Raw genomic sequence first — 27,388 nt, forward strand, 5'->3', positions numbered from 1 at the left:
ATTTACATTTCAAAGTGTAATCAGTAGCGTTAATCAAGTAGTTGATAACTTAGCTGTAATATTGGGTCTACGCTCATACGCCGGATTCAGTTCTACATTGGAGAGGCATTCTTTAACAGTTTGCAGCGGCCGACTGTAAGGATTTTTTTTCCCATTTCTTTCAATCTGTATCGAAAAGTCTTTTTTTACGAAAGGCAAAGGAGTAACCCATCTTTAGAGGACAAACCCTACCCTCCGAACATCGCCTGATCCATTTACATATTGAGCGAGTGGTTGAATAGGTGGCTGATATCTCCATATCTTGATCATACTCTGTGTCTACTTATCTTAGCGCTCGAGGTCATTGTTGTTCGGTTCGAATTGGAGCCGCAAATCCAGTTCTGGTACGCCCGCACACTGTGTGAGAAAACAATGGTCGAACAATACCCACATATTAAATTTGACTGTACAAGAAGGGTTGAAAGCAATTGACTCCATGATTGCCAATATACGGGATAACATCAAATATATAAGGGAGTCATCTTTAATACTGAGTACATGGAATGATATAATCTAACGTTTGTATTTGAAATCTAAAAAACAGTTGAAGTTAGATGTTTACACGTGCTGAAATTTAACTCATGAAATGTTAAATATTATTGTAGAATTAAAAGTTGCATTCCTTGAACTTGTGGCACGTGATAAAATGTACACATACATGACTAGTGATAAACACTAGACGAAAGTTGAACATGTTCATCAGTTTCTTAAAGTTTTCTATGACTACACGAAGTTTTTTTTAAAAAAAGAATAAGCATCCTACGGCAAATCAATTTCTTCTAGAAATTATTTTAATTATGGATGCTCTAAAAAAACGTGCTAATGAGGGTCCCAATCTTTTACAAGTGATGACTCTGACAATGTAAATGGAATTCAACAAGTATTGGACTGACTGTCATTTGTTAATGGCCATTGCAGTTGTTATAAATCTACGGTACAATATAGCAATGGTTAGGTATGTTTTCAGGCCGCTTTATTTCAATTATGGAAGTTTTAGCAGATACCGTCATTATTCGTGCGGCAGTTGACGAGTTGTTCACTTCATATGTTAGTACTTTCACCACAACATCTAGTGCAGTAGTTACTCCTCAATCTAGGTGTAGTACTTCTACTGGAGGAAAGCAACTTCGTGATTTTATGTCTTCCTTACATATAGAAGAAACATAAATGCAAAAAACTAAATCAGAAGTGAAAAATATCTAAAGGAGCCAGTCATAAGGTTACAAGAAGAAGATTTTGATATTTTACAGTGGTGGAAGCCAAAAACTCGTGAATACCCTAGAATTTCAGTGATGGCACGAGACATTATTAATTCCAATTTCAATTATGACATAAGAATCAACTTTTAGCACGAGGAGTAGGATTGTGAGCAAGTATCGAAGCTCACTCACCTTGAAAATAGTTGAAGCATTGATATGTACACAAGATTGGTTGCAGACAGTTGGGGCAGTAGCAGTTTCGATGTTGAAGATGAGGATAAGAATGGAGGTCAAGACAAAAATGTATATCCTTAAACTGGTATTTTATAGTATATTTTCACTTTTTGAACTTGATGTTGTGACATCTAAATGGCATATGTGAGACTTTTTTTTGGACTCGATGTTGTGGCATATGGTACTTTTTGAATTTAATGTTGTTGACTTTTAACTTATATTTTATAGCAAAAAATATAATAAATTGAGATAGAAACATGCTCGCCTTGACTTGATCCACTAGCTCACATCGAGCTCTCATCGAAATGTTTGGCAAATAAGGCAAGCTCCAATGGTAAGCTCAAGCTCGAGGAGAGCATGGACAAGTCAAGCCAAGCTTGGCCTACCTCAACTCGACTCAGCTCGATATACAACCCTAGCACCCTCCATCCTCCCGCTGCTGCTGCTGCTTAGGGGTGTAAGTTCATCCTTTCAACGACTCCCATGTCCAACCTTACCTGGTACGACACCTAGACTTTCATCGGTAAATTTCCTTCTCTGTGCATTGCCTCTATTTCAACAGTCGCATTTGTCGGGACTGAGCTTGGTCTAGTAGCATAACTCATGGGCACACCAGATCCAGGTCGTCCCATTAGGTGTGCAGGCCCTCCACGGGGGTCACACGAGAAGAAAAAGATGTCTAGCGAAACCAAGCAATAATCACTAACAACACATGAGATGGCGCGCGAAAAGAGGACCTGACCCGCTCAATGAGCACAATGACGCATTGGCATGTGGGCATCCAAATTGAGATGTTCAAGTAGCCTAGACAATTTCCCAGAAAGAAGACGAACTGAGAGAGTACAGAACAGCTAACAAATGCGACTTGAATTAGCGTTGAGATGCCATCAATGCCATAGATACGATGACAGTCGTACATAAATCATGGTAATTTTGTGACTCTTAATCCAACGGATAGCAGGAGTAAGTTGAAAGTGATGTGAATATCAAAGTTTTGGAAGAATTCGAAATGGGTGACTGGTAAATACAAAGGTAACCAACCATCCATTACAATGTCACTATTTCTAAAGGTTGGTCTAAAAATGCAAAACGACATCGTAATTAGTGAAATCCTGTACATAGAATGCATCATGTTTGAATACTTACAAGAAGGCACCTCCATGGTAACTTTTTCTGATGGGAAAATAAAACAAGATCACTTGCGGCCCAACCTTTGCAAGTGCTGCTGGTGCTTGGCTGCAGCGGCCTTATCTGCAGCGTCACGTTTCATGGCCCGCTTAGCCCTTCGACCCATAACATCTTTCGATGGCTCTTTATTCCTCTGGCCACCTGATGAACCAGCACTGGCTTCTTGGAAACGCTCTTGATGGACGGGCCTGGCTTCTCTGCGCCCCGCCCTAATATAACCATTGTCTCCCCACCTACGGTTACCGATACGAAGGCTTGAGGAGCTGCCAAAGTAAGCTTCATCATCTAGATCGTCATCCTCCTCATCCTCATACTGATAGATAGCTTCTTGTTCGTAGGAGGCTTCTTCCTGAGCCTCCAATGGTAGAGGCACAAACCAAGTGGCTCTAATGAGCAGACAAACACTCTCCTCAAACATGTAATCATGAATACTGTATAGCCAGGATCGGAATATCTCTATTCAGTTTAGGAGTTGGTAAATATCAGGTACTATTCAGTAAATCAGCATCAATCCTACAAACCGTGGATTGGTGCACATGGTGATTGACCAAGGCTGCCCAATCACTAGGCCACGTCTTGGATGAGGCACAGACTAAAACTCTAGAAGTTTATACACATCCCATCATTCACCCTTTTTAAGGGGTCAGAAACCATTTCGATCATGGCTCATACGGGAAAAAAGGGTATGCAGATGGAATGGTTAAAATATTCCTGATTACTGCAATTTTTTTAGCTTGGGCCCATCCATGAGGTGGCATTCAATTGGCCAGTTCTGGTTGGATTGATCAACGAATTCATCAATCCCAGAAGGGTGGTAGCAAATACTAAACAGTAAATGAGGTGCATTTGACCCCTGCCTGTTTCTGTAACAAGTATAATGTGTGATAGCTATAGTTTCCATTTTTACTTAACAAACAGGGCCATCATATACCTGCCATCTAGTGATCGATGAACACTGAGAAACTGAAACGGATGCTTGCACTGAGGACAGGATGGATTCTGATTATACGTGGCCCATATTAGGATGCAAGTCACACTACACAAAGTAGACAACGCAAACAAAGCAACATTTAGTATCATCTAGACAACACTTCCAGGCCTTCAAATCCATTCAAACCACAAGAACTTGCATATATACTTCTTCCACTATTCTGCATCTGTTAGTAACTGAGGCTGGCAACGGACAGGGTTCAACCATTGGTTTTGAGTCCGAGCCAAATAGGGTCAGACCCAGTCCTGATTTGGTGGCCAACTAAGAAATGGGACAGGCCTGGAATAGAGTTCTGCAAACTTTTCTGTTATGACCCAGCCCAAGCTTAGAAGCCTGCCAATGTATGCTTCAATGAGCAGGGCTGAACCTGAACAAGAAGGCCCAGTTACTAAACTGGCTGGGTTAAGGCCTGATTTTAGACAATATGTTATTCAAATCCCATCCTGAAAACAGTTCAGGCCAGGCCATTAACACCCTATAAGTGAATATTTGTCATTGCGGGTAATAACCCCCCTTTAGCATTCACATGTAGGTTGTACTGCCAGTGTGCAAGGCAAGATGCGTTTCGTGGAAAGCCATATTATTTGGTTACAGGCAATAAGGTTCTTCACCTCTCAATATATCAAAATGGAGTAATAAAAAAAAATAAAAAAAAATAAAAAGAAGAAAAACTTCACATGCACTTATGTTGGATGCATGTCCTAAACTAGTTCCTCATGAAGATAGCAGGTGCATGTTTCCTAAACTAATCAAAACTTCCACACTCTTAAATAGTGGATGAGGACATCCGAGCACCAGTCAAAGTATACCGGAGGAGGAGAGCTCCGGTTTCTTTATGGCTAGGTGACGCATACATAGCGCCCCATGGGCCCAATTCGAGTGCCTAGCCCGTTGAAGACCCCACATGCATGATTGTGCATCTTTGAAGGCCCCATGATGCAGGATATGAAATTCAAATATGATGTGCAAGATTTTCAGGCTTAAGATCACGTTAGTTCATAAACAATTACAAAAATTCCATATCCCACACAAAAGTTCAATATTCAATCAAGGGGAATCTATGCGGGTCCAGACCTACACATGTTAGGGCTGGATCAATAAAAATTATGAACCAAATGACACTCAAAGGGAAGTAAATTCATCCACACATGCACAACAATCTGTCTCCAATCCAAGGGATTCACAGGTTTCAGTTCAGAGAACCCTAGAATTAGAAAAAAAAGGGCAAACAAATTAAAAATAATGCAATCTGCGGTTAGGTTTATGAAAAATAAGTACGAGAGTGATGAGAGAGGAGGAAAATCTGAGCCTGGCGATAGTCCACACGCACGGACAGCGGGCCAGACCTGACGCACGTGCGCAGGGGCCTGGCCTCACGTGCGAGGGGGCCTTGAATCTGGAAACTGACTCCTTGAGTCTAGTCATCCGAGGGTAGGCTCCAAAACCCCCGAGTTTTGGGCCGATCCGATGTGCAGTCTGTGCGTGGTGCTCCGCTGAAGTTTCAGCCCTCTTGTAGGGCCAGATTCTGGAATTCTGCTGTAAAGAGAAAAATTGCTGCAATAAAGGACGGATTTGAAGCATAGATGATTGTAAGAGATGAGAAGTGTAGATGGTAGAAGATGGAAGCGAATCGGGATAGATGTGGCTTCGTACCATGATAGTCAGCCCTTCGAGGAAGGGAGGGTTTCACACCTAATTGGATTTTCACAACTCAGAGGCTTAAAGGAGTAGAAAAACGGAGGATTTTTTTTTATTAATCTTCAATGAAGCAAAAAACCTACAAGGGGTGCCTATTAATCCTCAGTAAAGAAAAAACCTACAAGGAGTGCCTATTTATAAAAAAACCCTATACCCCAAAACTCGCGCCATGTGCGCAACCTATTACTTGGCGATGAAGTAATAAAAAATAATAACTAATCAAAGTAATCTAAACCGTACATGATACTCTTAATAACAATAATAAGCAAAACCTAAAATACGAGATTAATTAGACTAGTGGGCCACGATCATGAGAACCCATGGTGGGCTTTACATGGCAATAAGGTCCACTCCAACGAACCAAAACGCAGTCCCCTAACTAGGAAGCCCTCTCTGGACGTCATCATCGATCTAGATCGATGGTAGGGTCCTCCTCCTTGCGTACGTGCGTAGGAGGGGGCGTGCATGTGCGCATGATGTCCCCATCACCCCACACCGGGAAGATGCATGTGGGCTACTTAGTTGGACCATTCCGACAGTTAGATCGTCATTGGACATCTTGATCGTGGGTCACAAAATAGTTTAGTTCATTTAGTTATTTATATGTTTGTTATTTTTTGTTTCGCTTATATTTTTGTCGAGTTTAGGGAGTTGGGAATAAATTTTATTTTATTGAGCGTCTTTATATGAAGCTTTTTTTTATCCGAGAGCTTGTTTTTGTAAAAAGTCTTTTCTATGACTATAAAGGCGTGGACGTCCACAACCTAGCCCCATTATTGCATATGAAAAAAAAATAAAAAATCTCTCTTTGCTTTGTGATGAAGTAAAATCTCTTATGACTAGAGTGGTGTGAAGCCATGGAGTGATTCCATCTTATCTTTCTTATTTTCTTCTTTCATGGTAATATCTACACTTTTCTTTTCTTTTCTCCTTCTCAATCCTTTTATACTACTTTATTTTCTTTGTTTTCCCTAAACCCATCCCCAATCTCCTCCAAAACCCATCTAAACCTAGGCTTACTTACACTGTACCACCATACGAACCTCCACACGTTATCGTATGGACAAGGCCGTACAGCCGTCCGTATGGCCGTCCCATCTACTCCCTATTTCCCTCTTTGATCCTTGCTCCTTTCTCTCTAAAATTCATAACCCTAAGCCTAAAACCTTCAAGTCCAATCTTAGAACCCAGATTTCCCAAAAACCTAATCTTAAACCTTAACCTTAAATCATCCTAATTCTAAAAACCCTAATTCCCCATAACCCTACATCTAAACCCCAATCCTAATTTCCCTAAAATCCCCTAATTTCGCCAAAAAAAAAAAAAAAAAAAAAAAAACAAACCAATTTTTTCAAAATCCACAAATCCCAAAACCCTAGTTCTTAAACCTTTAACAAACCAAGAGATTCCCTTTAGAATTAGATCAATTCCTATGCTAGATGGAAGTCCTACCTTCCATAGGTCCTATCTAATCATATATTTTATAATATCCAACTGACGGGTTGTGATTTAGTATTGAATCTGAACATAGTTAAATACTTGAATTCATTAAGCTTGTGATTAACTAGCATTATTTTGTGCTTTAACTTGTTCTAGTCATCCATCCTGCATCACCTATTTAGATATATGACATGAAATTTGGAGGGTTTTGAAGAATATAAGGTTAGAGCGTGATCTTTGATTTTCATGGAGATTAGGTTCCTAGCTGGACTTTTTCTTGATCATTTGTACATCATCACATGGCTCTGATATTCTTTGAATGCCATGATTGAGATTGGTGCCTAGAAATAAGTTTCTAACACGTTTGAGACTAGCAGGACTTGTAGGCTAATCTCGAAAGAGCTCCAAATGTGATTTCAGAAATAATTTCTTTAGGAGCTGTTGATAGATAGAAACAGATATTCAACATGGCTTTATTGCTACATTAATGCCGAAACTTTCGGCTTAGAGGTGGTAAGTTAATCTTTTTATGAAGGCGATATTCTTGGTGTTTGTTGAAGATTGATAACTAGCATACCCATGACAGGATTCTCTATTTTGAGCAGTATTTCCCTAAAGAATTTTTGGAAACACTGGAGGTACGAAACAAGGATGTCCTTATCTAGTCTGTTATTGCTTTGAGAGCTTTTGAAAAGGCTTCGGAGCTGCAAAATAGGAGCCTTAGATTTCTCACCTTCTATTCGTCAATGACATCAAGCAATTAATCTGAGATTGATCCCAAGGGCCTATTTAGATGGTGGGATAAGAAAAGAAAAAAAACATAATTATTATGCAATGATGATTTTCTAAGATTTCTCATGAGCATAGATTCCCATGGATTTCATTTTGGGGGTCTTGTTTGGACAACAAGTAGAAATCCAAATAGAGCTCTCACAAAAGTTACCTCGTATTTCATGAGTGGAAATTTGACTACGGTGTTTGGTAATGATTGCATTTTGAAATCCAATGTTTCCTTTACTATCCAAACATGGCAAAACATCATGTCATGGAAAGAGTAATCTTTTTTTTTTTTTTCACCATCCAAACAGAGGACCTAAAAGTAGTAAGGCTCCGTAAGGGCAGAGAGTAAAACTATAGGAACATCTTATGTTGAGGATAGGAAAATAAGAATAAATTTAGCATGTGAGTAGGGTTCATCCCGCTTTTTTTTTTTTTTTTTAATGAAGAGCTCTTAACTTAACATCAAGGAATGTATAAAACCACTAGCCCAAAGCTCCAAAAAGGATTTCCTCCTTGGAGGAGTCAAAACCCATCTCTTTCACTGGTTGCAACAAGCCTTCATTAAGCCACCCACAAAATCTTGTCAGTTCATTTCAAGTTGTCATTTCAGATGTTGGAAATAGATATGCAAATTGGAACATCTCCATGATAGAATGTGAAGAAAGTCGCACATTTCATCTGCTAGGAAGAGATGGGATTTTTAGGATTGAATATATAAAAAAGGAATAGAAGCCTAAACTGAACTGACTATGGAGATTAGGCAAAGCATGGGGGAGTGAAGATTTTTTTTAAAAAGAGACTAAGATGTTAGGAGTGACAATGGGGTGGGTCAGGCTAGGCCTAGGCCCAGGCCCAGCCTAATGCTGTAAGGCCCAAGGAAGGAGTCCGGCCCAAGTCCAAGCACAAAAATTTGGCTAGGGTTATAAATGGTTGGGTTTGGGGCAGGTTTAGCCAGAACTAGACCCGCCCATTTACTAAATGGGTCCGGGTCCAAATTTTAGACCCAGGCCCTTTTACTAAATGGATGGGTCTAGTTTGGGTCTGAGTCAACTCCATTAGACGCATTTATAAATGGGTTTGGGTCTGGAAAAGGGCGATCCACCTGGACCCATTTATAAATGGGTCGGATCTAACGGGTTTGGTTAAGGGATATCTAGACCTTGAACTAGACCCACTTATAAACGGGTCTGCATACATCCTAATTCACTAAACTCAACATCTTTGGCGCGTCGATTTGGATTCTGCAGTGCCCCATATTCTCAGTCAGACATGGGGTGGATTTCTTGTTTTCCCATGTTACTTGTCAAGGTATGCAAATATTTTTACCAGGTTTAAAACCGGGTCTAGATGGGTCCCTTACAACATAGACCAGACTCGCCCATTTACTAAATGGGTTTGAGTCGGGTCAAGTCAGGTCTAATAAAAAGGAAACTAGATTCATTCTAGACCCATTTAGCAACTAGGTCTGTTCTTCAACCCAGACCCGTACCATTTAACAAATGGATCGGGTCTAGGTACCCCATCGGCTTCGTTGACCCATTTACAACACTAAAATTGGCTTGGCCCAGGCCCGTCCCAAAAGTTGGTAAAATGTTTTCCACTTGAATGTTTCTAATCTATATGTTAATCAAGTGATTCGCACAAGCAAGATAAACATATTAAAGGAATGAAACCAACAGTCTACATTCAAGATTGATGGGTTGCCTTACTAAGGATTGGAATGACCTATTTGTAGGATATAAAACGTAAATATAAAGTGGGTTAGGCCGTGTTGAGCTAAAAGGACTTGAGCCCAAGCCCACCACAAAAAAATGATCGGGCCATGAATGTGAGGCCCAAGCCCACCCACGGGTCAAGCTAGTGGGTCCAAGCCAAGCCCACAAATGGGTCGGGCAGCTACCCAGCCCATTGTGATCCTTAATAGAGGGTAAGTGAATGTGTTTTAAGAGGGAGTTGGTACTAGTAATATGAAGTTGGGGGCTTGATTGGGCCATTAATCCTAGACCTCATTTGGAATGGAAAAGCTGATGAATGATTGCATACTGAATGGTTGTTGGGCCTGTTCATTTAAGAGGTGTATATTTTGGAGGATTTGCTCCCTTTAAGCATGCCAAGGGGGTGTCCACAAAGCAACAAGATCACAATTCAAAGATGAAATTTCATCAACACCTCGACTTAAGGGTAAATTACAGCATTCTTAGGTTTTAAGAATACAAGGAATTTGGCATATCAAGATTCAATAAGCTAGATGAAAGATGGAACCTGCCTTCGGGAGAGTTGAATGCTTAGGGATGGTCTACAGGCGTGGCAATAATGGACATCCTAACTATATTGCAAATGTATGTGTTATTGGAGGGCACTGAGATTTTCATTGCTCTTCCTTTGGAACTTGTGAGGATTCACTTAACGCTATCAGAAAGCCTACCTATTTGGCAATTCCACTAGATATAACCAGATGCATCGGAAGAGTGAAACAACCCATCACTTGGGATTTCCTTCCATGATGTCCATAGAGAAAATAACATGATAGATGGCTACGTTAGAACAAAGTTAACAACCATTGTTGCCAATTCAGAACTCAATTTGCCTATTTCAAAAGCATCTTTTTGCTGACTTCATTCCTTTGTAATCTTTTTCTAAGCTATATCTTTTTTGTTAGTCGTCATCATCTTAATTATCTTAGCCTTTCTCCAGCAATTTGGGGTTGACTTTTAACTGGTACATTAGCAAAAGTTTGACAGTGGGATAGGACGGAAGAACCACTGAAGGCATTTGCAGTGGAGCAGCTGCTGCTTTCCAATCGATTTACAAGGCAGGCCGGGTTGGATGGAACCATTCGTCTTTCTGTTCCTAAAGCTGCCACAAAGAGAGGTTTATTATCCAATTGCAAGTGCTACTGGGGTAGGGGATAATGCAGGGGCATTTTTACACTGGGCTCGAGTGGGGTCGCTTGTGGGATGCAGGGGCACACTCGGGGTGGGTGCGGCCCACGGAGGAGGTCTCGTGTTCGAGACTCCTCACAAGGGGTGATTAATACGCATTTCACACCGGGCTCAAGTGGGGTAGCCCGTGGGATGCGGGGACACACTCGGGGTGGGCGGCCCATGTGATTTGGGGCCCACGAAGGGGGTTCGGCTGAGGTCCTAAAAACCCATGAGATGTGGGGACTGGGCTATGATATAAAGGGATTAATTTGCCATACTCTAACAGTTCGAGCTTTTAGAGCAAGTGGTTAATTGTCCTACATCAAATTGGTATCAAAGTGGGAGGTCTCGGGTTCGAGACTCCTCACTGAGGGTGATTAATGCAGGGGCATTTTCACACTGGGCTCGAGTGGGGTCACTTGTGGGATGCGGGGGCACACTCGGGGTGGGTGCGGCCCACGGAGGAGGTCTCGTGTTTGAGACTCCTCACCGGGGGTGATTAATACGCATTTCACACCGGGCTCAAGTGGGGTAGCCCGTGGGATGCGGGGACACACTCGGGGTGGGCGGCCCATGTGATTTGGGGCCCACGAAGGGGGTTCGGCCGAGGTCCTAAAAACCCATGAGATGTGGGGCCTGGGCTATGAGATAAAGGGATTAATTTGCCATACTCTAACAGTTCGAGCTTTTAGAGCAAGTGGTTAATTGTCCTACATCAGGGGACCCCTCTTTCTTCAAAATGGTATCGAGACAAGTCAGCTGCCCACCAAACACCAGCCTTCCTTTTCTACCAAGGCTCCTTGAACTGGCCATGCTAGACACATTAACACCACTCACATACCAACATAGTTTCTGTGATATTGATTCACACAACTATCACATGCACACCCCAAAGGACAAGCACTTCTTAGTGGACCTGTGGAGGGGTGCCACTGAGAGAGAGAGAGAGAGAGAGAGAGAGAGAGAGAGAGAGAGAGAATTTTATTTCAAATGGAGGAGTTGCTGGTTATTAATAGAGAAAGGGGGAGGAAAGGGCCGTGGTATGACAACAAAGTGATAGTTGTTGTCCACTAAGAACCGGTACCATGTAGAACTCAGCTTGAAAACAAAGGAGATAAGCTTGGAAACATAACCCTTGGTACCACGGCTCCTATTAAACTCTGTACCATGGCCTTCCCAATTATTTATGGCCACCACAGCCATGACTTCGCCATTTTGTCTAACAGATGTAGAGACTAATGCTGAATGATTTGACAAAGACGAACTCTGCATACTAACCACATGCTGAACATGAGCAAATGCCTCAGTGATGGAAGGGATCTCGCCACCTCCAAGAATCTGAGCTCGAATAGGCTCAAACTCGAGACGAAATCCAAAAGGAAATTTAGCAACATGGAATTCCTATCTCTGCCATCTCATAGTGTCATAGTCATAAACAAAGCCGGTATATGTTTAATTCTTCCCACATGCCTTGTTGAAGACCGAATACTCTGAAGTAACTCATAGATTAGAGTTAAGTTCTTTTCACCTGAATGCATTTCTCTTAGATTTTCCCATACTTCCCTTGTGGTCTTAAGAAAAGATAACATTTGCACTAATTTGGACCTCCATAGTATTCCATGGCAAATATCTAATATGAGCATCCACAGCTACCCAATCTTCATTCTAATGAACCTTCTTCAAGTTGGGGGGAAGTAAAATATTTTAATTTCCTTTTACCTGTGAAAAATACTTCTACCAATGTGGCCCATTGTAAGTTATTTGCTCCATTGAGTATAGTCAATATAATCTGAAAGTTCATCAACTCAGATGGAGATAAAATACTAGACTAGGCTTCATTCCTTATATCCATGGATGCAAGAGAAAATAAACAATTAAGGGAAAAACATTTTAACTTACTAAACAGGTATTCTAAAAACCAATGTAAATCAGCGAACACGATCACTTTGATGTCACTTTGTCTTTCAAAACCTCCAAAAGTATATAGATTCTTCAACACATACCAAACTTCTCAAATTTTATCATAAATCTGACCACAAACACACGATGCCCCACTTTTGCCCTACGGTCAATTTTTGTGAAAGTGAGCTTCACCCAGATGCACAGGACATGATTACACAACCCAACATACTGTGGTTGAGAAATATTCGTGTAGGTCAGCCCCTAACATCTTTAGGTTTCCACCTAAAAACGATAAAAAAGAAAGAAGAAGAAACGTTGAAAATGAAAATGAAGATTGATGCTTATATCAATCGTGCTCTGATACCATGTCAACTAAATCGACAAAAAAAAAAGAAAAAAGAAGAGAAAGAAAAAGAGAAAGGGTTAGGGTTGGATGTATGCATACATCCACACCCCTTTCTTTTATATAAAACTTTATGAAAAATGACAAGTACATCCTTTAAGTAACAAAAAGCAAAAATACCCCTATATCCTTAAGTAACAAAAGCAAGAATTCCCAACATGTCCTACAACTGGAAATATAGAAAATAAAAAGAGCCCAGTAAGGAAAAGATGGGTTGTAGATGGGCGGTAACAAATGGAAAAGAGGGGGTTGCTGACTAAGTAATCAGCCCGCTGTTGTTGATCAACTCTCATAGAAATATTTCAATACATTTCTGATGATGTGATCGTTCAAATTTTAGAATGCTAACGAAAGGATAATTGGTTTATGTTAGAGACTATGTATGATTGTGAGTGAAACTGTACTAACTAGCACAAATTACTGAGAAGCAAACCTATAGATTGATAGCTAGCTAGCTAGATATGTAGATAGGTAGATAGAGAGATCAGACAATTCTGACAATCCCATGCACATGCATAGGCTAGCCCTTTACATGCCAGGACATGTGCCAACATACATGTGCAATCTAATACATCCATCAAGCTATACTATGTACATTATAAAATATCACTTATTGGATGCAACTAGAAAGAATCCATCAGCTACTCTCTTCTACTAAAGTAATAACTCAAGCATCAACCTATTCCAATAACTAAAGAAGAACAAGAAGAGGAAAAAAAAATCTATGACCCAAAGAAAAAGTCAGGTGCAATCTCCTTCAGTGTACTACAAACTAAGTTGTTCCTACAACAATAACTGGATAGAGATGGTCAGACATACCAGTAAGCATGCTCGCAACCTTTCACAAGAGCAGTCTCCTGAAGTGGTATCCTCTCCAAACAGATTGCACAAAACTCATGACTGTCACCCACCATGTCCAAGGCAGTGCACTCGATCCCCTTCTGATCATCAGACATCTGACGGATTTAAAAAATGAGAGATATTAACTAATTTCAAATGGAAATCAGCAATTACCTGCACCAAATAACACTCCAGATTTCATTCTAGTAAGTTAACAGTGTCTACCACGACAAGAATCAAGAAACTTCTCGCACAAGGAGCTTTCCACTTTGTTAGATGATGAACTGACCATGGTTCGATGCCACAATGTACACATAGTTGTGTGGTGAGCATGGTCTAAAATAGCAATTTCAGAGAGTCACCCAGAGACTGAAACCAGTAAGACTCTCCCCTAATCATTCTGACATGATTGATCTCGTTCTGCTTTCGGGCTGACTCAACCAAATGACTCATCTCGTTCTCCACCAATAATGAGCTGACTCAGTTTGGATGATATTTAAAACCATGATGGTGAGTGAATCTGGGTCATCCATTTGATGGGACTTTGGACCCAGTTGAGTGGCCCTAGCCTTAATATGAATGGAATTTTCATTGTCCATGTGTGGCTTATAGACCTCTTTCTCTAGTACCCATGCTTTATGATCTGAGCCCAAATCAATGTATTAGCTTGTGGTATCATTTCATAAATGAGGCAACTCCAATCAGATAGGCTGCTCCTCTATGATGAAGATGATGGTACTATTTCATGGATAATTTGGATATTTTGTTAATGTAGAGAGTGATGTTTAAGCATGCACATTTTATAGCTTATTTAATAGTCATGTAGTGTCATTAGTCTCAGTCATTGGTCCATGTCTCATGAGGTGTAGAATCCTTTGTTGGAGTGTAGAAAATGAATAGGAATGTGCATGCTTAGAAGCTAACCTTGTTGAGCTGATCAATATGAGATTTTAAAGAGATCCGACTCATACCCAGGCTGAGTACATTAGCCGATGAGATTAGTTAGTTTTGAACATGTGATGGGCAGGGAGATACATGTGTGAAGTTCATGAATTGGACAGGAGCTTAACACATCAAATTGCACCATTCTCATAACTTGTGCTTTAGACCATTTATGTATGAGAACAGGATTGATCTCCATTCTCCTTGTTGTGAGAGGCTAATCTTGCAATCAACTCTTGTAGCATGGCGTTCTAGTGCCTCCAAATTGTGTATCAAAGACATTGTATATTTACATGATGATCTTAACCATTCATCATGTGTACTCATCTGTCAATCAACCAAAATTTCCTTTGATTTTACTATCTTCACGTTCTAATAAATGGGCTTTTTCTCACTTAATAGGAGCCATTCTGGTTTTTATCTTTTAGAGTTCATTTGTGTGCCACCAAGTACAGGTCTGGAACTGTCCAAACACTATAATTATTGGACCATGGCCCAACCACTATTGGAGCCATGAAACATACAGCTTCAATCTGATCCATGTGTGCCACATATTCAAAATGACATGGAGGGATGGGAAATGCCATGACACTGGAGGAGCAGAAGCTGCTCCCCTTTCTTTATTGCCCGACAAAGACAATTTGCATTTTCGGGATAACATTAGAGATTCAACAAGATTAGAAGCACCTTGGGAGCACAGCTGAATTAAGGTTGAATTGTATGTGTAGGTCAAAGGAAGATCAATCCGTGATCAAAATGTTGGTCACTTCCCTTTGAAAAGCTCATCCCTTCCATCGCACGTTGAGTGCAAAATGAAAAAGTTTTTGTAAAACTTCTTTAGAGTAATCGCTGGGCCATGAATTTCAAGCTTGTGCGGATCCAAGCAAGATGAATCATGTGTTTGATGAGTTAGATTTAGGACGAGCAATGCGGAGAGAGGGGATGTAAAATGGCTGGCCCTTCCCTTTGTTACCATGGACATCAATCAAACCATCAATCAGATGCTCGTAGCCGCATATCATGATTAAGAAGATCCTAATAAAAGATTTTAATAAGGAAGCAAAACCACTTGCATGACGCGGCAAACAATTATCTCCCTCTTTGAATATGGAGGGTTGAGAATATTTAATTTTTACATCATGTTTGAGGCTACAGATTGAACAATTGGGATCGAGTGTTGGGCATGGTTTTACTACAAAGGGCGATCGGAAGTAGGGCCAATCAGATGGGATTAGCAACCGCACATCCACATTTACGAAACGGAAGCAACGAACCAAGAATAGTTTTCGGACGTGCATAAAAGCCAGACTCTTTCCCCAATTCGATCCCAAAATGTTTGAGGAAAGATCACAACAACGTGGATAAGGAGCACAATTTTGAAATAAAACAGCAATTAGGAAAGGGCGAATCCGTAATTGAAATTATTCATTGTCCCTCTTGCTTCAGAAGCCATTAATGGATCATCAAGATCTAACCTTACACAGAGATCTATACAGAGAGAGAGAGAGAGAGAGAGAGAGAGAGAGCGCAAAAGTACCTGTTCTTGAAGGAAATGAGAGGAAGCGTCCATGGGCTCTTTTTCCTCCATGTATATATGTTATGGCGGAGAGCGCGACTCTCTCCGGCTCGATGGTTGGCCGCAAAAAAAAAAAACCCAGAAAAGAGAGAAATTGAGGAATAAAAAGATACGAAGGAATAATTCCCTCGAGCCTGTTTTTTTTTTTTTTCAACGCGGGAGAAATAGAGAAGAGGCGGTTCACGACGGAAGCGGCTTGCGTGGTATGCCCCCGCACCACCGACTCCATCTGTGTTGACGTCACCATTTTCTGTGGGGCCCACCATAATGTATGTGTTATATCGACACCGTCCATACATTTTGCAATACCATTTTAAGCCCATTAAAAAAAAAAAAAAACAGAAAAGAAAAGAAAGAGTCATATCCAAACCACGAGTGTAACACACCACAAAAAGCAGCACGGATAATGACGCTACTATTGAAACCTTTATAAGCTCCACGACAATGTTTATCCGCCATCCAACTTATTCATTAGGTCACAAAGACCTGGATATAGAAAATATAAATATTAGCTTGATCAAAAACTTCTTCTGTACGCCCGTGAAATTTTCAATGGTAAGCGTTCAATCCTCATTGCTTTTTATGGTGTGGTCCATTTAAGATTTGGTTCTGCCTAATTTTTATACTAATGCCTTAAAATGATCTAATATAATGTATAGACAGTTAGGATATAACACATACATCACGATGGCCCACGTAACTTGATGGCGTCAACCCATCTCACGGAGGTGGGTGGTGCGTCACACCAGGCAAACCGCTTGCGTTCACGACCTAACAATCATCGGCCGCGAGAATTCTACAGTCCAACTGAGCGGATTCCGTGCTTCAGTTCACAACGATTCGAATGAACCCGGACGCAGATTAGGTGCTACCACCTTCCTCGAACTCAGCACAGGCAGGGCCTCTGTACGGTCTTATATGCACCGTCCATCCATTTTTCTATATCAATTTTGTTTGTAATCCCTGAAATGAGGTAGGTCTAATGCTCAGGTAGACCACCCGGTGGTTATAATAACGACCACAGTTTATGCAGAAATCTGGATGTCCTCTTATACCACTTCAGACCTGCAGAGACCATGGCTGCAGCAGAGACCCTCCGATGCCAAAGTTAGACAGGCAGGCTAGGTCTAGTAGAATGTAGGGTTTTTGGTTATAGAATTGTGCGTATCTTTCACCATTAGAAGTATTCATACTTGTAGGTGAGATGAGGTGATGATGTGAAGGGAGATCTCCCTATTTAGCAAGGATGTATTGTATAAGGATTCAGATCCCCAGCGTATCGCAACGATCTTTTGAGATCTTCGGCAAAGATCTCGGACAGACCCGTGTTACAGTCGTTTCCATAGATTCTCGGCTAGGATCTCAGATGAGTAAGTTCAATAAGATTTGGACAATCGGTACCAGGTCAGAACTAGTAGAAGCGCGCGGCAGGAAGCCGATGTGGATGATCATTCCGAAGAGGGGTTTTGCCAACCTAGGCTCTCTAAGAAGTTGTGGTCGAGTTCCTCTTGGTATCGGGGAGATGGCCGACCTACCAACCTGTCGTAGGATTTGTGTCTTAGCCTTGAGACCGAGCTACCCCCTTGGGGGCCGAGCTGGAGGAGAATTGTTTCCCTAGTAGCGGGTTGGCGTTCTCTGGTTGTTGAGGACCTCTTTGGTCACAACTCTTGTTAACCGACTTCCTCGTGTTTGTGCATGTATGTCCGAGCTGGCCTCTTACCAGTGGTCAGCCCATTTTTGCCCATAATTGTAAGACGACCCCCCCCCCCCCTTTCGAGCTTGCGCAGTGGGTTCGGGAAGTAGGTCAGATTTGGTGAGCTCGAACTTTCTTGCACATGGGGCTTCGGGCCTGTTTGTCATTATTACGAAATAAGGCAGCGTGAATAGGAATCGGGGCGTATCTGCAATCATAGTACTGCGCGCTCGAGGTGGCGTGCCTTGTTTCGAGGTCACGTGCGATGTTAGGGCTTCTGTTCGGTTCTCAGCTTATGGGGCGCTGACGTGTGACGTCTTTTGGAAAGTTGGGTTAACTAATGAGTGGGAGAGCTCCACGTGTCCAAGTGCGGGAGTCGAGGAGTTGTTTTAGCTGTCGTATTAAGTGCTGGCATTGAATATTGTGTGGCCGAGTTCCCTATAAAAGGGGATGCCCAAGCATCGTTGGGGCTATTTGCTCTGTCGTCTCTTTGCCTCTCTCTCTTCTCACCCTACACTAAGGTGATTTCAGAGCGATTTTCGGAGACCTTCATAGGCTCTCTTCTCTGGTGAGCTTCATCTTCCCCGCCCCTTCTTTTTTTGCTTCTTTTCTGGGTCCCTGATTTCTTGCTTGTCATCTTAACAAATCATGCTGAATCTGTCGAATTAGTGGGAGGAACTGGCGACGTTCGAGCGTGACAGGGTGCAAGAGGACTGGGACTTGTTAGAGAATCCGCCATCTCACCTGGTGATGATGAGCGACCGTGATTTTCAGGTGTTCCACAGATCAAGGATGGTCACTCAGTCCTCGGTAGAGCAACCAATGGACACCGAGGAGCCTGCCCTAACAGGGGAGGAAGCCGACCAGTCTTCGTTGGAGTCGGAGTCGGAGGCGAGCGGGCTAATTGGGTCGGCTTTGAAGGAATCTGCCCTGGTGTGGATAAGGTCGGACTACCACATCCCAGACTCAGTAGTGCTACGAGCTCCCAGACTTGGCAAAATTCCAAGTGAACCCAGGGATTGGGGAGGTAGCTATGTATATGGTCGCCCTTTAGTGCAGCTTGAGACTTCCTCTCCATCTCGTAATTAGGAACGTCCTTCTACGCCTGGAGTTAGCCCCTGGGCAGTAGAGCTGTACATGAACCAAGCTAGCTCAATAAGCTCACTCAGCTCGGCTCGATCTAGCTCAACTTGACTTGACTCGAATGATGACTCGATGCCAGCTAAGCTTCATATGACCCAACTCGTTTTGAAAACAAGCCAAGTTTGAACATAGTAGAGCTTGGCTCGACTCGACTCAAACCCAGCTCGGCTCGAAACTCGAGCTAGGCTCGACTCGAATATATATTATATTATATTATATTATATATATTATTATTATATTTAAAAATTAAAAAAATAAAACTTAAACCATACCCTACCCGTCCGTCCATTTATTACCATTTTCCTTACCTAATTCATCGCGCTCAAGTCTCTCTCTCTCTCTCTCTCTCTCTCTCTCTCTCTCTCTCGGTCACTTGCCCGAGCTTGACTCAGCGTTTGCCCGGCTTGTCTCAGCCATTTGACCTGCACTCGCCCGAGCTCTCCTCTCTCTCTCTCTCTCTGCACCAACAACAAGGTACCCTCTATGGCTCCATCTAATTGTGTGTGTGTGTGTGTGTGTGTGTGTGTGTGTGTGTATTATTAATTGAATATTTGATTTGGGGGTTGGGTTACTGGGTTGAGTCAAGTGCGGGTTGGGTGCTGGATTGGGTCGGGTTGGGAGGAGACTCGACTCGAGGTAAGCTCACCTTGACTCCATCAACTAGCTTGCCTCTAGCTCGACTCGAAAAGTTTGGAAAACAAGCCATGCTCCAATGGTATTTCGACCAGAAACGAAAAGTATTTGATTCGGGGAATTATCTCACTTAATAGTAACAAAAAGAAGGAATGAAGAGAAAAGTCATCATATTTTATATATGTTCTGAATTCGTTACATCCTTTCTATCTTTTGATTCCAAGATAAAGTCTTTATGATTAAAAGTACAAGGATTGAATGGGTTCAAATGTGAATTTCGACAGCATTCTGGCTCATATCGTTCAAATCTCCATTGGAGATGAGTTGTGTGGATCTTCTTTCACACACACAGACACAGACACATATATATATCTTCATGAATAATATGAATAATATTGAAGAGAACTCCTCCAAATATCAGACCAATATTATACTTCAGCTGTCCGCACAACTTTGCAGTGAGTTGCGTGGCTCGAGGAGTTGCGTAGGTTTGCGCAACTCAATGTGAGTTGCACGGACTGGCCTTGCTTCTTTTTTTTAACACACGCATACACACACCCCCACACACTCACGTTAGTGGAATTTCACCACCCATGGGTACTTGAACCCTTGACCAGGTGTTGAAACTCCTAAGAGTCTACCACTAGAGCAAGAGCAAGGACCCGGACTGGCCTTGCTCTTCCCTCTCTTCTCTCTTCGATACCTATCAGAAGTATCAGTTTCCGAGAAATTTCGATGTCTCAAATGAAGGGGAAGTGGGGTATTTATAAGCCTCCACACATGTGAACCCTTGAATCTTATGCCATGGGGCGTACTTCAAATAATTTGTATGCTCTAATCCAAACACCTTAGTGATAAGTTGCGCGGACCCGTGCAAGTCTCACACAACTTGAGTATTCCGTGCAACTCATTGTGCCGCATAACTTATTATACCGCGCAACTCGACTTTTTTCAATCCTTTTTTCTTCAATCTTCTTTCTTTTCTTACTCCTTTTACTCAATTTTTATACTCCAACAGATGCCTCCTTGATCCAATGTTTGCCTAACAATCAAGCAAAATGAAGGATAAAAACTATTCCACTTGAGAGTCGAGTTACGTAGTCCCGCGCAACTCCTTGGATCGAGTCCTGTGCAACTCAAATCGGGTCCCTCCTTGGCTATAAATACTGGAGTCCCATTCATTTCTTCACTTTAAAATTTTTCTCCCGATCAGAGAACCCTTTCGCGTAACTTAGATCTCGCGTAACTCATCTTGTCGCGCAACTCAGATCTTGTGCAACTCATTTGCACTTAATGTAATTTTCTCAATTCCGAAAGTCCACCCAAATTTCTTCAACTTTCCAGACTTAGCCAACTTTCCAACTTTCCAGACTTTAGCCAACTTTCCAACTTCTCACAAATGGCTCGTACCAAAAGGACTTTCCGTCTAATAGAACTGTCAACTAATCAGCCTTCCCATGCTATCCTTCCATTCTCTCCAACACCTTCTCAAATTCCTAAATCTTCTTCTGCTATTCCTGCACCTTCTTCAATTCCTGAACCTACCTCTTCCACTCCTACACCTTCTTCAATTTCTGAACCTACCTCTCCCCCCCTTACCCACGAAGATCGGATGAGGAAGAGAATCAAAGTCACCAAAAAATGTCCTGCTTACATTAAAGAACTTGTTTTGTCCATCCTCGATTTCTCTGACAGAATACAAGCGTTATCTTGGCCAATATGCAAAGCCATTATTACTGGAGATATAATAGGACCTCTAAAACAAGGACGAGAGATTGACTGGGAAACATGGCTGAAATTGACCGCCAATCTTCACACTGATATCACCCGTTCACCTGTCAGAGAAGATACACCGCCACCCTCTTCATCCAAAAGGAAGCGCAACAAATCAAAGAACCAAGAGCTTCAAAAGAAAATCAAGGAGCACAAGAAAATGAAACTTCAGAACACCTGGGATACTGTAAAAGTCCAGGAGGGCATCATAAAATTTAATAGCCCTTTCAGAAATATGTTGATAGTGATTCCTTTGAACATTCATCGCCATCCGTCTATTCTTCAAAGTGAGCCCACAGATCGGATGACTCAGAGCAGGATGATGTATACCTTAAACTGGTCTATGAAAGAACCAAGAATGCTAGAGGGTATCTTGTCAAAGAGAGGATCGAAACAGCAAGTTGAGAATTCATCCGATGTGATTCCTTATTCCTTGTTACAATCCACATGAACTGTTTCTGACAGCCTTCTATGAAACAATACGTCAACGCTTCAGAGATAGGAGATCTTTATGGGGAAACAAAGAATTTCGTACACCTGGTTTCTTATCCTCACGCAACTACTATACCGACTGGGTTAAACCAATTCTCAACAAGTACTCTGCTGTACTGACAGAAGTTGGCCTCTATGGTGCTATCGAAGCTACTTCTGAATATTTCTACAAGGACCCTATGATCTACAAGGGGTTCCTCAACTACTGGTGTCCCACCACAATTCCTTCCACCTACCTCTAGGTGAAGTCAATATTAGTCTCTGGGACTTACACAAGATGGTGGGGCTTCCTATAATAGGTCGTTTCTATGACGAATACATCCCCACAAATGAAGAATTTTCGCATTTTTCACCTTCCAAAAGACAAGCATTGGTGTTTGATGCTTCAGTCGAATTGTTTAGAGAAATGTCCAAATTCCCTGACATCAAGAAAATTCTCCAATTTATTTGGCTGGCTCACTTTTCTTAAGAGCTATGGTATAGTTTTCGACTTATATCATGAATTCATGTATTTCACCATAATTCGCCTTATTCACCTTCTTCTTCTCTCTTTTTTTCTTGCAGTTTCAGAAACAGCCATTTTGATGATTTGGAGAATGTTCATCGTAGAATAAAGAACCCTCCAGAGTATACTTCTAAGGGTGAACTGGCAGCCTTTGTTGCATATTAGCTCAGCATAGTCGTGCTCCCAAGTTCCAGATGGGTTGATGCCATCAGACCCTCTGTATTTGCTGTCGTAGGAGGACTAGCAAAAGGTCGAAAATGTTCATTAGCACCCTCTCTATTTTCCCTGGACATATGATAACCCAGAGAAAGCTTATGTCCATCTTTCATGCATCCCATTATGTCATTATCAAAAGCGTTTGATGCCGAAAAGAACATATGAATGGGTGATTGATATGATTGAATCAACCAATGCTATTGACTTCTATTAATTTTCATTCTCCAAGTATGTTGTGGATCATGAGACATTCGATGGTGAAGATCTTCCTACGGCTGAACGAGCCTTCTTCATCTCAATAAGGTCTAACAGTCTACCACTAAGAGAAGGCAACAAATTTTAGAGAGAGCCCTACTATCCAAGCAAATTTGCTAGAAAATTTGGATACGACCAAACTGTGCCACAATACCTTGAGGTAGTGACTCACTCCATGAGGAGTTATGGTGTAGGGCCTTATAATTGGGGATTGGTTTGGAGACAACTACTTGCAGCGCGTATTAATTCAAAATTCATCATTCCTGGCTTCGGATGCTTCGTTTGTACAACATACCCATGGATGAGATGGTAGGCACACCAGTCTTTCCTGATTCGTCGATGTATGCTGGTGGATTCTCCCATATGGGTACCTGCTCCTAGGATCAGAAAGCGCAATCTCATAGAAGGAGTAGGACACTCTGTAGAAAAGGATCGTGCCCCTGCCCTTGGTGAGGCATTTGTGAAAATTTCTCTAGAGGAGCCAATTTGAGAGATTAAACCTGCAAATACCCTTAAGGCCTGGATTGCCCATGGATTTTCATTGGAGCATTTGAAAACTAAAAGAAGGCACATTGGACGAGAAGACACCATAGGTGTTGCAGAAACTTCTAAAGTTCCTGTATCTACTGTTTCATTCCCAACTCAGGCGGCTGTCAGACCTTCTGAACTTCAAGAAGTATCTCCATCTATTCCTCAACCATCATCTGCTCGTAGAGATTAGTCATCTCCGATCACTAGATCGCAAACTCGGGTTAGATCTTCTGTCTCTCCTGTGATTGTTGCCACGGAGGAACATATCCCTGCCGATAAGATATGATCTCTACAGAAAGGAAAACAACTAGTCATTGAAGAACCGATTCTGGATTCATCATCATCTTCATCATCATAGGAGAAGGGAGATGAAGAATCCTCCTCTGGTAGCTCTTCTTCTACCGGGAGTGAATCATCCTCTGATGACTTAAGAGAAGAGGGTGAATTGAACACAAATGAAGAAGAAGAAGAAGGAGAGGTGGACATCGGTGATGAAGAGCAGGTTATCGCAACCACTGAAGTAGACGAAGAAATGCCTCAAGATGCCATTGTTCCTCGTACAATGGCTACAGAAGCTGACGAAGAGGAAGAGCCTCTTGATTATGGAGAATATGAAGACGTACCCGGGGTTGACTTAACTATGTCATTCAGTAACAATTATTCTCCTCTCCCACGTACAATACTTTCAGGTCCAACAGCAAGTATTGCAACAATTCCAGAGACTTTTCCAACCTCTACAGGTGCGGCTCAAATTGTCATAGTTGCTCTTATTTCTGGTACACATTCTGCTAGAATGACTAAAACATCTCTTACGCCTTTAGTTAAAAGCAGCACAGTGGCTCGCGAAATGATCTTTCCAACAGAGATAGTTGATACCACAACTCTGACTACGGTTGCTTCTAGTACTGAGGCTAGAGCGCCATCTTTTGCCCATATGGCCTTGGACATGCCTAGCCCTTCATCTTTTCTTGAAAAGAGTGCAACCTGTAGAGATGCCAGCTCCAATTCTAGTGGCTTCGATTGCAAGTATATTTATTTGATCTCTTATTTCATAATGATATTTTATAAATTCTCTTTTAATTCATATTTTATTATATGTATACTTTTGTAGCTCGCCCAGTTTCGAGTGGCTCTACAAGCTCCAATTCTATTGCCACTATTTCAAATAAAACATCTTTAGAGAAGATTCCCCCTCAGGCACTGATCTTGCTGAAAGGTTCCTTGTCAGCGGCCGTATATATTTTCAAAGATCCAACACAATGGCTAGATTTGGAGATAGCATTGGCATCTCTAGACAACGCTGTGAGGATAGCAAAGATAAATATTTCTCCTTTGCGCAAATCTCTCTCTCATTTTTGCGTCACGCTTCATAAGTTGGAGTCTACTCGAGATATGATTATAGCCCTCGAAATACTTGCTTGCCAAAAGGAGCTCCTTTAGCTTGAAGATAGGTTTGCGAGGGCGAAGATAACTATTTCTAGGTACCATAAAGAATTCAACTCTCTTCATGAACAAGTGAACGCTTCTAAGCATTCTTCCTTGGTTATTGGCGAGAAGATTTTGAGTCTTAAATAGCAGATTTCCAATCTTGAGACTCAACAGCGTGAAGCAGATTTAAAGACCAGCAAGCTTGAAGATGACATTGAAGATATCACACGAATAATTAATCTGGAATAGTCAGCAATTTCGAAAGATGAAGCAGCCATAGCTTCCTTGAAACAAGAATTGTCTAATGTTCCTAATCAAGTTAAACTTGTTGTTGATGCGAAGTTAGACAGTGTGACTGCCTAAGTTCAATTAAAATAGGATTTCCAAAAATATATGATTGCATTAGGAATATCAGAAGATTGGTAAATTTTCTTTGTATCTGATGTAATTTCATACTCACATATCATAAATGAATTTTGGTTATTAAAGAATTTGTGAATACATTAGAAATGATTAAGCATATATTTACATGCTTTTTGCCTCATCTATTTTTTAAGCATACTTTGATAATACATGCTAGTAAATTCATAACTTATTCATGGTTGTTAGTGTGATATCACCTACATGGCATTCTTTTGATGGACGGAGCTAATTTTCAATCTTAGTCAATTTCACACAATTTAAGCTCTTGAGTAGCTGAGTAGGCATAGTTTTTTAGACTCATAAGTAGCTGGAGTCGGGTCTTACACGAATGGTCTCTGTAACTCTTATGAGCTCGTTGGACTTATCGCGGTCGGGGAGTTCACAAATCACGATCCATCAGAGGGCCCAGTGAAGCTACCGGGGTAGTGAACTCGGCGGGTTTTACACATAGGGTTGGTTGCAATAACTCTCTAGAGTTCACGGGGCTCGCAAGGTGTTGAGACTCAAAAAATGCATAATTTACCCCATTTATATCTTGGTTTTATGAACATGAATTAGCTTAATGTTCTATTTTACTCATGTTTATGTTGCAAGATAAATTTAAGAGCTTAGATTGAAAAGGGTGCTACAAGCATAAATTTGATGCTCAAGAATCACCAAGGTAAGGGATGGATCTTAGGAGACCAATATTAAAGAGTTCACATGCCGAAGATCTAAGAAAACTAGGTGATGAATGAAGAGAATCAAAGATTTGAAATGAAGAATCTTGAAATCCTCCTGAAAAAGTGTTAGTCTATTTTCGGAACTGTGCAGAGTGAAGTATATTTTAGCAAACTGCATAAATTTGAGGCGGTTTCTAGAGTTTTCCAACTTGGTATGAAAGTTGGAGTTCCCCACTTATAAATAGGGCTTCCCGGGGCATTCTTAAGCATCATTCAAGGCATTCCAAAGTAAGATATAAGGTTTTTAGAGAGTTTTATAATTTTAATTTATTTTTCTTTACAAGCTTTTAGATATTTATTCTTTCTTGTTGCTTTCTTTCTCTATTCTAGTTATGTTTTTCTAAGTTTCCTCTAGCCCAAGCTAGAAGGGAAGCACATTGGTTTAATGTTTTCATAGTTATGATGATTGATTATTTTAATGATGAGAAGAATAATGTATGCATGTTGTCTATTGTTTAGGTTTAGGTTTTTGATCCTCATGTGGGATCCATATGTTTCCATCATATGAGATCCATATTGATGGATAGGCTTAACCTGAATTAGTTAGATTTCTTAGATGGGAGATGTTCTCAACCTGTTATATTTCTTTGATATTCATTATCTCATGGATATTGAATGCTTAAAATCACTAGCGCTTTAGAATATATATCAATGATGCAAATCCATGATTTTCTAATCTTTTATATCATTTATTTAAAATGTTTAAATTATTTTATTTTTTGATTAGGCCGATCATAGTGCTTAGATCGTAGTTGTGTTATCCAAGTCATCATGATTTTAGAACATTAACCTATGTGTGGAACTTTAAAGCTTAGGTGTTGTTTTAATTCAGTTGAATTACACCCATTCAAAACTCCCAAGATCAAATCATCAGTTTAGTTTTTATTACTTAGTTTGTTTTGCATTTGATTTTTTCCTTCTCGCAATTCATCTCCTTGTGGGATTGACTCTGTATTCACGGGATATTACTTACGAATCTCTGCACTTGGAGGCAATCAACCACAAGGCTACCTTAGGGTATCAAATCCAAGGCCACCAGTCCATTAATGAGGGGGTAATTTATTTTAAAGACCCATCCTCATGAGTATCTTTTGGAATCAAACCAGGAATCTGTGGGGTCTTACGCATGGTTGACCTATCTATGGATAAGCCAAAGAGCACACACTGCATCCCACCTTTCTTCGTCTGTCAGGTCGGACCCATTTACAAGAGGGCATTTTCTCTCACCTTCCCTCATGATCCTGTCAGAAGCTGTACAGATGCCATTGATCTCACGCATGATTGGCCGTTCAGGGCTTTTAGTCGCTAGCTCCATTCGCTACCCGCATGGGTCTAATCATGTGATGGCTTATACGGGCTTTTTAGGGCTAGTAGCTTCTCACTACTGCCCGCATGATACTTAATATATTGCCGATTGT

At 41.2% G+C, this 27,388-nt stretch overlaps 1 protein-coding gene across 4 annotated transcripts; it reads right to left on the reverse strand.

Annotated features, from left to right (window-relative positions):
• Positions 1-2,452: 2,452 nt before the first annotated feature.
• Positions 2,453-16,437, reverse strand: LOC131251242 (uncharacterized). 4 transcript variants are annotated; one of them, XM_058251853.1, is made up of 4 exons: positions 16,118-16,327; positions 13,618-13,754; positions 3,592-3,696; positions 2,453-3,091 (listed from the first exon to the last, which is right to left on the reverse strand). In XM_058251853.1, the coding sequence occupies exons 1-4, from the start codon at positions 16,166-16,168 to the stop codon at positions 2,668-2,670; spliced, it is 717 nt and encodes a 238-aa protein (XP_058107836.1). In that variant the 5' UTR covers positions 16,169-16,327; the 3' UTR covers positions 2,453-2,667. The 4 variants fall into 4 exon arrangements, with proteins under 4 accessions (XP_058107836.1, XP_058107834.1, XP_058107837.1 ...); XM_058251851.1 differs by lacking the exon at positions 13,618-13,754 and having other exon boundaries at positions 16,118-16,437; XM_058251854.1 differs by lacking the exon at positions 3,592-3,696 and having other exon boundaries at positions 16,118-16,329.
• Positions 16,438-27,388: the final 10,951 nt, after the last annotated feature.

This window comes from Magnolia sinica, chromosome 7 (assembly GCF_029962835.1).
Source record: "Magnolia sinica isolate HGM2019 chromosome 7, MsV1, whole genome shotgun sequence".
NCBI classification, from domain to species: domain Eukaryota; kingdom Viridiplantae; phylum Streptophyta; class Magnoliopsida; order Magnoliales; family Magnoliaceae; genus Magnolia; species Magnolia sinica.

Coding starts and splice junctions, on each gene's coding strand:
- LOC131251242 (XM_058251851.1), bottom strand. CDS start 16,422: ATGGTGGGCCCCACAGAAAATGGTGACGTCAACACAGATGGAGTCGGT. Junction 3,697..16,117: donor CTCATTTCCTTCAAGAACAG/GTACTTTTGCGC, acceptor TACTTTGTGTAG/TGTGACTTGCATCCTAATAT. Junction 3,092..3,591: donor CATCGATCACTAGATGGCAG/GTATATGATGGC, acceptor CTGGCTATACAG/TATTCATGATTACATGTTTG.